This window comes from Gallinula chloropus, assembly GCF_964237585.1.
Source record: "Gallinula chloropus genome assembly, chromosome: 5".
Classification (NCBI taxonomy): domain Eukaryota; kingdom Metazoa; phylum Chordata; class Aves; order Gruiformes; family Rallidae; genus Gallinula; species Gallinula chloropus.
In genome coordinates, this window is record NC_140090.1 from 54,646,563 (window position 1) to 54,659,873 (window position 13,311).

The window sequence follows — 13,311 nt, forward strand, 5'->3', positions numbered from 1 at the left end:
GCTTCCACTGCGTGAAGGAGCAGCTCAGGAGGACCTGCAAACTCAGAGCACACCACTCACCACTGCAGAGGTTTTGCAGTTCACATAAGAAATTGAAAGGGATTAAGTTTCTGGTTCAGGTTTCATGAAAGACACCATGAAAAAAACAAAAAAATCTACAGTTACTATGTTGTCAGAGCGATTTCAAAAACACCAAAAAGGTCTGGGTGCTCTTTACATGTAGACTGCATTTGGTAAACCTTTATGTCCAAGAACCAACCATAGGATCCTGCTGAGTGCAAAGGGCAGTAGATAAAATCCTGTCTGAACACATTTCCATAGCCATATACACTACTCAACCTAGTGTGGTTTGGTCTTTACCTTCTGCTTGTATATGTATAACTCAGATATTTTATGCATTTTAGAGGTTCATAAGGAATGGGTAGAAATACCTCTTATGCACCCATTTTTATTTCTTGCAAATTTGCGAAACTTTTCTTCACAAAAGGAGATTCAACCACAAAGACCATTGCCAAAAGGGATAATGGATTTATTTTTAAAATGCAGACTAAAAGGCCACAAACGATCAGCAGTTCATCTCGCTTCCTGTATGTTACCGTCCACTAGATTTTACCCTCTCACACAAATAGTGAGGTCATTGCCATTGTGCATGGCCACATAGCTTCCAAAAAGCATCCCATCTCCTTTGAAAGTGTGAAGAAATGGACAGTCCACCATTTTTCTCAGTAGTTTTTCTCTGAAGCTCCCATAATAATTAAAAGAAACCTGGTCCTATTGGAATGGACAGTCTTTATTTCTGGTCTTCTTACATCTCTCTCTGCTAGCATCAGCTTAGCTACTCTCACCTTTAAGTGCCTGTGTTGTGCGACAGGACACTATCCATTTAACCAGATCAAGTTTCCCAACATACAATCAATAAAGTGCTTTTGACATGCCAGACTGAAGAAAAAAAAAATAGCTGCAGGAGGGAATGAAGTGGGGCTGTTGACAGCAGGCAGTGCCAGTGCCAACCCACACTCGCATGTGTTGACAACATGAACCGAAGGCAATGAACATATCAGGTCTCAATGAAAGCTAATACTCTATATCAAATTTGAAAATGTGATTTATATGAATTCCCAGCGTTGGCCTAATGGAACAGACTTCAAGGGGGGAGGTGGAAATTTAAGCTAATAATATTTTCCTTCAGTAAGTCTCAAAAGCATTTGCTCTTTCACAGTCTATCAGATTATGTCTCAGGTTATAAATGTGAATGTATTTTATTGTGGTTCCTATTCCGTACATTTCTGTGTTCCTGTCAGCACAACATTTGTGTCGTATTTTTTGGACACAGCATTTAAACATTGTCTGCCAAGAACTGGCTGGCCATATCCGTATTTGCCTGCAAGGTTTTCACCTGCTGCATTTCATGGTAAAGTATCTTGAAGGGTATGGAATGATTTCCCAGGAGTATTGATCCCACACAGACAATAGCAGGTTTTGTTTTAAAAGCAGCCCAGGTCCTCCTTCCTGGGAGGAATCTGGATATCCTAGTTGTACCCCTTTATTTAGTACTTTAAAGAAAACATTGCAAACATCATGCTTCATGTTAATTTATTTGTATCATAACTGGCAGATAACAACTACTTCAACTGTTCTGAGAAAGCTTCACTACTTTTGCTCATTTATGAGCTTACCAGATGGAAAGAGAATTAAAAAAAACCCTTTTCAGGTAAGCAGACAAATTTTATCTTTGCTACTTTTCAGGTTTTCTGTGCCAAAGAGTTATTAATATGTTTCTCAAAGGCACAACTTATCCATTACTACCCAGCCCAATAAAACAAATACTTGATTTGTGGCCATGTCTTGAGAAATTGTTCTTTCTTCCTTTTAAAACAATGCATCTCTCTGCTAAAGCTACAGACAGGAGATGTATAAACTCTTGTGAAAATGTCAGTATAACATACTGTTGGTTCAGCACTAACTACTGTATACTACAGTAGAGTACATTACTGTATACACATCCAGGGTTCAAGCTGGAAGATAACAGCAGGATCAAATCTGGTAATTCTAAGTGTCAGCATTAAACAGACAGACCTCCACATGCAGTTTTAAAAGAATTCAACTTGCATGTATGCACCTTTAATCAGATTTTCCTTTAGAACACGTGAAGGTCTTTTTCCTATCCAATCACCCTCTAACTTCAAGAAATGACTCCCATGCAAATCTTCCCCTAAACCTATGCTCCCATGAAGTTGAAGATAGGCTTTACTCTACAATCTGATCATAAAACTTGGTAGTTTCTTAGCACAGAAAAACAGTCAAAAGTGAGCGTGCAGGAAAAGAAAAAAGCAGCTCAGGGAGGAAAGCTGGCACTGTGAAAATGGAATTCCTGCCATACAGAAAGCCTTTGCAGCCTGTAGAATCAAGTTTGTATGGGTTGGCATCAGCTTTTCTAGGCTAACAGAACTGGGCTTGCTCTTCTAAACTGTACAATCAGTTGCACGGTCTGAGCTGGAAGTACATAAAATTTTCCTTCATGTTTTTAGGAAACTAGTTTGCTTTGCTTTGCAAGCAGAGAATTACTACCACTGAGAATTGATTATGATAAAATAATTTCTGCTTTAAGAGGTCTGTCAAGCATTATACTTTTCTGCAAAGTAAGATAATTTGTTAACACACTTCATTTCCAAACAAAACAGATATAGAAAAAGTAATTTGAAAATATCAACTATAAATCTCGAAGGAAGAGACAGGTCCTGACTAAAATCTAAAATCTAGGTGAGAAAGAGGCAAGGGAGCCTCCTGTTTCCTGTTCAGAAGCAAGTTTCTGTGCAAGTCAGAAAGCCTTATACCGACTCAGGAATTGAAACTTAACTCTCTTGAGTCACAGTCTTGTGCACTGACCACAAAAGTACTTGCCTTTTCCTGGAGAGACTGTGGCAGGCTGCAAGTAATTGCCATTAGGAAGCAGTGGACATCAAAGTTAGTCTGTATTGGAGACTAGAAATTAAAGTGTTTCAGGAACAACACTGCTTTATCAGGAAAATATGCTGAATAATTCAGCAAGACTTATCCATCTCTACTTCTCAGACCAAGGATTTATTGTCTTGTATTATTCTACCAGGTTTTCTGTCTACAACTCTGTAGCACCACAAAAAGGCAACACCAATTCTTGCAGTTCTTTTCACCTGTATTGCCTCCATAAATGAGTATCTGCCATTAAGTTCCCCTAAAACTACATCTATATTACTTTGAGACCAGCAAATAGCTTTCTAGGTATTGCTCCTCACTCCACACAAATGCAAAATCAGGTATCCCATATTTGCAGCACAAAGGGACCACAGTGAAAACTTTCTTGGAGACCTGCAGCCTGAACCAAGAGCAACACAAATTTGCACATATAAACACATACCATCAAAAATAATACCAAATCATGTTTTCTATTTGCTTGTGTTTATGCAGTCAGTTCTGCATACAGACAGTACAAAACCACACCCAAGAGAGCAATAGTAAACTTAAGGCTCGCACCTGTAAGAATTATTAGTCCCTACCAGCAGCACTACTGATCTCATATACACACACACAGAGTGCTGAAGTGCAGCCTTTAGTTGTGCTGTATAGCACTGCAGGCTGCTCTTCGCCTTCGTGCTACTTTTAGGAAGTCCCCGGTGTAGGCAGGGTGTAATTTCTGCCACGGCTGAACACCGACAGCCACCTCGGGAGGAAGAGGAAAACCGCACCTGGAGATGCGTGGGGCACAGGGCGAGCTGGGGGGCGGGGAGGAGCTGGCAGCAGGTAATGCTCAGGCTGAATCAGGCTTTGATTCCATTCAGCTCAGACTTTTATGTTGTGACTAAGGCTTAAAACAATGGAGTTATACAAAGGAGGATGGGGCCTTACACTGCCTCTGCTAACCAGGACAGAGGCAGAATCATAGATTAGGTTTGGGGATTTTATGGAGTTTGGCCTTTTTGTGATTTTGGGTTATATTTGTCTTATTTTTCACATGCTTCTAATTAAATTGCTTTAAAAATAGCAGTAATAAGAGCACATGGAATACCACTGGAGTCAGCTGCCTTCCTCCAAGCTTGTTTGTCATTGCTTTATCAGTAAGAGCATCCACAGTAATTCCCATTTGTGATCCATCTCCAGTACTTACAAGGGAACTACTAAAAGTACCATTAGAGGCCTGATTTGGTGTCCAGCCTCTGAGCAGTGCTGTCCTTTGCCACAGCTTGCTTGCTCAGTCCAGCAAAGCAATAGAGAACCATTCCCATCCTAAGCTAAACCATATCCTTAAGTACCTCATCAACCCTTTTTTTGAACACATCCAGGGATGGTGACTCAACCACCTCCCTGTGCAGCCTGTTCCAGGCCCTGACAACCCTTTCAGTAAAATTTTTTTTTCAAATGCCCAATCTAAACCTGCCCTGGCACAGCTTCATGCCATTTCCCCTTGTCCTATAACCTGTCCCCTGGCTGAAGAGACCATCGCCCACCTCTCTACAACTTCTCTTCAGGTACTTGTAGGTGGTGAATTCAAAGTCTGCAGAGACTTTCTCAGGAGTCTATTTCCATAAAGAGTCTTGTTTCTCTAAGGTTGGCTTCCCACCATAGTTCTCCTGCTGGCAAGCCACAGACCTCTGACATAGCAATTGACTCTCCTTCCCCACTCCCTGGAAAATTTTGTAGTCATACAAGTATCCTTTGACAGTCTCTCTAGAAAAATACACCTTTTTTGCCTCTCTCTGCGCTAGAAAGGCTTCTGAAATTTATTCTGCATTTGGAATAGGCTGCATGAGCATTCACTGCTGACATCAAGCTGATCAGTCTGATATACATTTGTCATTTGATAAACTGTAGCTTGTGGAGTTTGGTGTGTTTGTAAGGTTGTGGCATGTTTTTTTCTGTTGGAATTCAGATATCTGGCTTGCTCTGGTCTAAACACAGTATGTTTTAGATGAAATTTTACCCCTGGGATTCCAAACAGGCTATTTTTATGGCTTCTTTAAAGTAGAAGCTTGGATTTTGATAGTCTGCAGAGTAGATGAGGTTCCACTTAGAGTTTCATTAGCTGAAGGACATGTGTTAGAAGCACATTGATTAGGATGAAAATGAGAATGTGAACTTTAGGTTGTTCTCATTTCCTTGAGCTTACTCAGTACAAATATTTTATTTATATTTCTTTTTTTTATACAAACACACAATTACATGCACATAATTTACTTCTTTCTGAGGAGAAAACCTAGGAAATTACTGTGAATGTTTAAGAAACTGTTCAAAGGAAGGAACACACTTTTCCAAACATTAACGGCCATACATCCATTAAAATACACACAGAATAATTAGGTGTTAATGATGAAAGTAATGAAAATAACATGATCCCACAATAAACTGAAGATCTGCTACAATAAATTCTGTGGTCTGCCCCTGCTAATATTCACAAGACCATGAACCCCTCTCTTCCAAGAACACCTACAAAACGCACAGGCATTTCTACACTACACCAAGAAAACGGGGAAAAAATCCTGATCTTCTCAAGTATCCCCCCAACATTTCAGTTTATACACCCTCCAGTTTCAGTTGTTTGCCTTTCTATTTAAAGGAGGATGTGCAAAGGGAGAAAGTTATTCAGCTGGGTTACATTAATGTATCAGTAAGGGTTGCAGGATCTCAGTGTTGCTGAAAAATCAGCCTTCATGGCTCTCCAGCTGCTTCCTGATCATATAACAAACTCAATCTTCTGTTTATGGAATTACAGCCTGTTACCATGGAAATAATTATGCTGCAATATACCCCTGCAGGATCAAATAAAGGAAGAGTGACTGCAAGAGAGCAAACATTAGGGGAGGAAACAGTGACTCAAGTAAGACTATGGTAATTAACAACTGTAGCAAAGCTAACTACATAACACTCAAGGATAAGGGTAAGTATGGGATGTACATGTGTGCACTATGTGTGTATATATTATATATATACATATATAATATATATAATATATATATTATATATATATAGATCAGAAAAAGAATCACAGAAAGAAAATAGCTTCTACCCGGTGTCTATCTGGCATGTCCCAGATATCTTCTTGGCTCCCTGGCCAAGGCCAGTTGTTATTACACATAATTTTGTGATTTGTCCACTGTCAACTGGGAGGTAACATTCAGAACTCATTCTTAAAGACATCGTTCTGTGTGCAATCTAGAGGTAGTCTCTTATCTGTCCATTTTAATGATCCTTTCACTGTAAACAGTATAAAAATGCAGGCACACAAAGTTGAAGACTGTAAAATCATTCATATCAGTGTAATTCATTGGATTTACATATACTTCTTCATTAAAAAATAAGTCAATAACACAGCACTGAAATTTCTGATTCTTGATCCCAACTGTCTCTTGTAAAGAATAAAAGCTATTTACACGACTTGGTTCCTTACGCAGAGGTATCACAAAGCATCCAGGTTTTCCCACTGGAGAGGTAACACCACCACTACTACTCTGGGGTTTGCTGAAACTCAAAGCAGAAGAATGAGTGTGCTCTGCCACAGAACAAACAAAAGACACTTCCTGCACCAGACTCCAACTTAACACAGGTTTTGGCAGGTTTACACCAATGCCTCTTACCAGGCACACAAGACCACAACAGGGAGGAGAAGTATACCACTACACAGATATTTTCTAGGACCACAGCACCTGAGTGGACTTGAACATTAATCACCCACCATCTGGCTAAATCCAATGCTGACTTGAATGCACTGAGTTTTCCCAGGTCTTCCAAACCCTGCTATCAAAACCCAGTGCCTCTGTCCTTGAACGTTTTACTCATTTGTGCTAAAACCTGGCAAAATCAGCGAGGAAATACTGAATTAGCTTGGGCAAATCCCATTCTCCCTTTGGCCCCAGTGCTGCTTTCTTTCCATATCAAGTATTAATGAGGTTGCAGACAGTCACAACCTCATATCATTACGAGAGCACTAACGTGTCCAAGAAAGCCCATCTAACACCGCCACATCGAACACACTGCTGCAGAGAAACAGGAATGCTCTCCATGCCAGTGGCTCAATTAATGTATCAGCCTCTCAAAGCGGCTGATGCCAGGCACTTCACACAACGGGACTGCTGAGGATCACACACATGCAAGAGAAACAAACCCCCAGTGTAAGAAGGCCCAGGTAGCCAGCAGTATTCTGCTCGCTCTTTTCTGCTAAACAGACAAATCGGCTGCAGGGCAGGATATGAGACTAAAAAGCACAGACTTATGGCTCGTGTTAGGAGGGCAGACAAGTCCCTCTGGATTTGTTCCATCTGGTACATATTTAGGTCATATGGCAGTTGGGGGTCTCTTTCTAGCCCCAGGTTTGGAGAAGTGAACAGACAGTTTAGAAGCTGCTGTTTAACAGCACCTCAGTACACAGCCACACTGAGCAGCTGAGTTCTGGCCCTGAGGTATACAGCACTAAAATACTGCATCGTATCACAGGCTGCTACACATGTTGGAAATGTAACATTAAAACTTTTCCAATTAATTCAAATTAGTGGGCTCAGTCCCCTAATGAAAATTATTCTAATGTTCTCCCGTTACTTTTTTGGTGGTATCTGAAATGGAAACAAAATACAGGGTTCTACAGAACTCAAGACCACACAGCCAGAAATTACAGACATACTGTAAGCCTGATGTCTCTGGTTAGACTTGTATCCAATGACACGGAGAAAAAGACAATGAATACTGCTAGGAATGTGTCTCTAGGAGATAAAATCTTAGCTAAGCGTTACCAGGGTGTGTAGAGGTCTTATTATGAAGAATACATTTCCGAGTTCAAAAAACACAGGAAAAAAAGTGCCCCTGGATGTACACCCACTCACCCTGCCTACACACTCAAAACATGCTCCCACTCGCTGGCCTTCACATGTGACACTGATGTATTCTTCAACCAGCCACTTGTTATATTTGAAATACTTGATTCTAAATAGCTTCATCTATTCTCTAATGATTTTCTAACACAAATGCCATTTAGCTAAAGAAATTATTTTCTAGCCATGCTGTGATAAGCCTACCTAATTTTCTCCTAGCTTCTCTTGTTAAGGCCAGGTAAATAAAAGTGTTTACAAATAGCTCCTGCCTGAACATCCTGAGTTGTAGTTCACAACAAATAAATGTCAGAATAAGCAGCAGACCAGCATTCGCTTCCCTCCCACATGCCAGTCCTTCAGCTACCTAATGCTCAACAGTTTTTTGAGATCTCATTTTGGATATGCTGACAGCTCTGGGTACTGCATCAGAGTCAAAATCCAAATTGGCAGGGTCCTTCACTTACTCCCAACTCAGCTACACTGGTTAAGGGGCTCCCTTCTAATAAATATGTTTCTTTGCAAATTGCAAAGCTTCCTGTCAGTCAATCCTCAGCAAATCCCAAAGGGATCTTGAAGTTTTGAGACTTCCTTTGGTGATTTTAAGACAATAAGAGAAAGCAACCCGCTTTATTACAACGAAAATGTGTTACTGAAAGACTTGCCCAGGAGTAATTTGTAAATGAACTAGAGACCAACCTCCAAGAAAACAAATAATTTGTGAAGCTATTTCAGTACAAGCCAGCAGTCATTATTTAAATAAAGCCACAAAAAACTTTTTTAACCTTAAATAGTTTCACTAAGTGCTGCAGTTTTGGGAGGTCCAAACAATGATCAAATTCTACTAATATTTTATGCAAAGTACAAATGTAGGCTACGTACAAACAGCAAAAACATAGGAACTTTTTATTCACTATCTTCTAAAGGAAATATTTCATCCTCAAGTGGTGTTTATATATTGCTCCCTTTTAGATATTGATCTGTGTTTTAAAAAGGGAAGGAAATTAAAACTGTTGATTAATCTGAAAACATTTTATTCACCCCAAAGAAAAATAATTTCTTTAACGCTGAAATTTGTATCAGAATGAGTCAATTTTAACCTTTCCTCAAGACACGAGAAGCCAAACAATCCAAATGGCAAAAACTCAATTTAGCATTTGCTAAATTATTTTCTTTAGAAATTAAGAGTAAGACCAAGTACACATAGATTGTTACACTGCATGTTTTACTAAACACCCAACAGATGACACCTTATTTTCTGGTTTAGTCTTGGTTTGGTTTCTTAGAAACAAATTTGATAGTAGAGAACAGGACATTCAGGCAGTCTGAATTCATTGATGTTTCTATAAAAATCACTGCAGATTTTGGGCCTTTGCTAGTTCATTTCCAATTAAAAAGTGACCAAGGTGATGAGCATTGTCTAAACCTGCTGACTATTTTAACTCAAGCAACAAGGTCAATCTGACCTGAACGTGCCACTGTTTTTCCTCCCCAACTCTGCACTTATGGTTGCTGTAAGACAACACACCTAAAACCTTGTACAAGAACCCTTCATCCCCAAGTCACTGTAGAAAAACTGGATTCGCAATCACCTCTCTGTTTTGAAAAATCCACTCACCCATGCTACTGGGTTCACATGTACCACACAGGTATGCTTTAGAACTGATGGAAATTTATCATATTGCTGGGGTACTAGTGGGGTAAAGGACTCCAGGTCAAACCCAAGCACTTTTTGGAACATTTTAATTAGAGAAGTGGCCATTATCAACAAGTCCTTTTCTTCTCTCTCACCGTAACCCATTTCAAAGAGGTGAAGAAAAGTTTTCATATGTATTTATTCAAACTACAAGGAAAACAGAAGGAATTGAAAGGTAGCCCTATAAAGATATTACAATTAAATTAATAAAAATATTTTATACAAAATATTATGTCTTATTTACAAGAGACATCTTTCTGACAACTAGAAACTTTCAGAAACTGGACACAATATTAGAGATGTTAAAGTCTCACCTTTGCTTTCTGCTATGTGTCAGGCCACAAAGGTCTCTATAAAGTCGGAGTAACTCTTGGCTTCAACAAAACAGCACAAACACAATAAACCCTGTATCAGGCAGTAAAAAGTCAAAAGCAAAAGCTTGCAGATGAGACTGCTCAAATCCCTCTGTTTCAAAGGAATAAACAACATGTAATTGCAGTAGCTCTAAATTTCCTGGTAGCCATTAGTTTTAAACAGGAACAAAAATACTCTGTATGCTATGTAGCAAGGAAAGAATGTTTGGAAATTTGCTTCTACATCCATGGAAACTGAAAAGGTAAAAAAGTTGATGTCAAATGTATTTTAGAAAAAAATCGTATATTGGAAAAGATTATTACAGTCATTTGCTCTGATCCTTTGAGCCACATAGGCAAAAATACCACACAGTAATTCATATCTTACATCCGTATTTTCTGGTTGACTTTTTTCACCTTTTTTAAAGCAAGGAAATAGCTCCACTGGGAGATTATTTACCATCTGATTATAGAACTCTACAGTAGAAATCAGTTACAAGTAATTGCATAGCCAATGACTGGCATGCCTGAAAGTTGGAAGTTATCTTTTGTAACTCTGGCCCACGTCAATTCATGGAAATGACAATATATCTTCAGTGGAACCAAATGCCTGACTTGCAAATCTAATTTCAATAGTTGTCTCTTCAAAAAAATCAGTAAGATCAGTTCTTTAGTACCACTGAAAGAAGTGGAAAGTTTCTAGCAGTGGGTAAGTCAAACCTAAGCAATACCTTAAATCGGCAATTTAGGAAGGGAAAATGGAAATGGACTACTGTAAAGTTTAACTCCTTCTGTATCTGCAAATACTTTTGTCAAAGTAAATATAATCTATGTCTGCTACTCTCCTTTCTCTTATACTTTATAAAACAGAAAATTAATTATCCAGAATATGGTCTCCCTTAGCAGGAAGCTGAATAGGTTTAATGTATAATTTATATATGGAAATTTAGGTGTCAACCCTGACAAATCATGACAAATATTTTTTCAGTTAGATTTTTCTGCATCTGTCTTCCTCAAAGAATGAGCATAATACAGATTATCTCAATAATATAATGTTGTTTTCATATGTGGAGCTCAACTGCATGTTTAATTTTTTCACAGCTTCAAATCAATCAAAACAAACAAGACTTGTCCTGTATGCGAGAAGCTATTTTAATGCCATCCCTCTTAGAGTGCCATTCACAGCACTAACATGAAGAACACAGACATTAAAAGGAATGAGCTTTTCCAACATCCACCCTGCCATCTGTGAGTGGGCATTTTAAACTTGTATTGTGGTAGATTAGGGCGTTCTGAACCTTCCCCCTTTATTTTAAGGCTTTCATTGTAACTTAGACTCTAGAATCATTTCATAAAGGCCACTGCTTCAAGTGAATCTTAGAAACTAGTTTTCCTTTGAAACACCTTTCTTGAGTATTCGTCTTTGAATGGTTAACCATCTAGTGGGCACTTTCTAGGGTTCAGAGGCTCTGAACGTTTTAAGTTTGAAAATTGAATCCAGTAATCTATTGGTATTTGGGTGCTCCAAGCAAAGCCTTCTACAATAGCCATGTCAAGGGGAATAACACTTTGAACACTGACTGCATAGCTACATAGCTATTGGAGCATTTTCTCAAAATTAGCTACCCAAAATTATTAGAAAATTTGAATAATCAAGTTTTAATAGATTTAAAGGTAGCATAAGATCTTTGGTAATTTACAGGGACTGTCTGATATATCTCTGTGATATTTTGTTATTGAGTGAGGAATCACTTCCACTACATTTCCAAGATGAAAATATTTTCTATCTTATATTCATCCAGAGAATGGGGAAAAAGTTGGAAACCACTTGCTCAGAGAACAAGGAAATCAGTATTTTTGTTTATTCCAAACCACTTGCACCCAAGACCAGACACGTTGAAATTACATTTGGACAAATTATTTTTTGATATTTTTTCATGATTTTGCTTATTTGTTTTTTAGGTCAACATACACATTTAGCATCCATAACAGCCTGCGGAAGGAGCTCCATAGTTTAACTACATATTTCTAGTTTTTTCCTTTTAGTTTTGTTTGGGGTTTCTGGATTTTGGGGTTTTTTGTTTGGTTGGGGTTTTTTTTTACATGCCTACCCGACTATTAGCTTATTGCCTAGAGATATAATCTTTTGGAGACTGTTGTCTAGTACAGTTGGAAATTTAGTCTCATATGGCATGGCTGTTTTGATGCCACATCTTATTTATAAACAGCCCTTCATAACAAGCTCAAATTCATGACTATTTCCTACTTCAGGCACTTGGAAACATTTAATGGCAAGTCAAGAAACTTCAACAGCACAGGCAACACTGCCTTTTGTCTAAGGGGCAGACGTAGGGATGATAGGTGAAAAAAAAAGCCTTGGCAGTGGAGAGGAAGCTTGGTCATGGTACATCTGTTACCACTGAGATAATAGGAGCAGCAAGGCCTGATTGAAAAAAACACTTCAAAATTATTCCACTTACTCCCAACACTAAACTATTCCCCTGGAAAATGAACCAGCCTCAAGACATGAGGAACATTGTATTTTGCCTGTCTTTTTGCCTATGGGGACAGCTGCCACCCTTCCTTGTGTTCTCTTCCAGATGCATGCTGCCCCACAGTCAGCTGCCTGCCCACCATCCCCAGCTCTTAAGTATAGGAGGAGGTCACGAATCTTACTCTGTTTGCACCTCGCTGTCTTTCTCAGCATGGCCTCCTCCAGTCGTGCTTTTTCTTCCCTCTCCTTCCAGCGCCTCAGCTGCTCTTCTCTCATTTTGTAGAACAAGATTTGTTTTTGCTCTTCATTCAGCTCTGCCAGGAGCTCAGGGTCGATATACATATCACGCAAAATTTGCTGCAGCATGACGACTCGGGAAAAAAAAAAAAGAAGAGACAAATCTGCTTCCAGTTATACTCACTAGAGTGACAAAACCCCACTGATGGCACTCCAGGAAAGCAGCTCCCCCACACCTGCCAGCCCAGGAGAGGTTCGGTTCTTGCTTGGGCCTTCTTCATGCAGGTATATTCTGCTCCACGTCTCTTACAGGGATGGAGTTCTCTGCTTATCTCATCCTCCAAAGGTAGAGACAGGTGTCAAGTGAAAGGAAGGGGGAGGAACAGACAAGGGTATGGTGGGGGGAGTGGGGGTAAAAGGCCAGGAGAAAACAAAGTCACCTCAGTGACTGCAAGGCAGTCAAATGAGGGATTCTTGATTGAACCCAGCAACTTCACTCCTTTGTGCAGAAGTGAATTCAGTGTAAAGTCTCAGACATTCATCTCAAGCGGTTCCCTTCAGCAGCAATACACTCCCAAGGCTATAAGCATTGCCCAAGGGTTTAAAGTGATGTCATGGCTAAAGGTATCACCTACACCAACAATATCTATGTCACTTTGGGAACTGATCTCTTCTGGTGAGAGAGGAGAAATGAGTTTGCAT

The 13,311-nt window shown here is 39.4% G+C and overlaps 1 protein-coding gene across 1 annotated transcript in view; it reads right to left on the bottom strand.

Moving 5' to 3' along the window:
- Nucleotides 1-12,738, bottom strand: part of SH2D4B (SH2 domain containing 4B) — a gene marked incomplete at both ends in the record, with an annotated part of 57,220 nt that extends 44,482 nt beyond the window's left edge. Inside the window, one exon of the mRNA XM_084265795.1 lies at nt 12,555-12,738. Within this exon, the coding sequence (XP_084121921.1) occupies nt 12,555-12,738 (184 nt within the window). The remainder of the gene's footprint in view (nt 1-12,554) is intronic.
- Nucleotides 12,739-13,311: the final 573 nt, after the last annotated feature.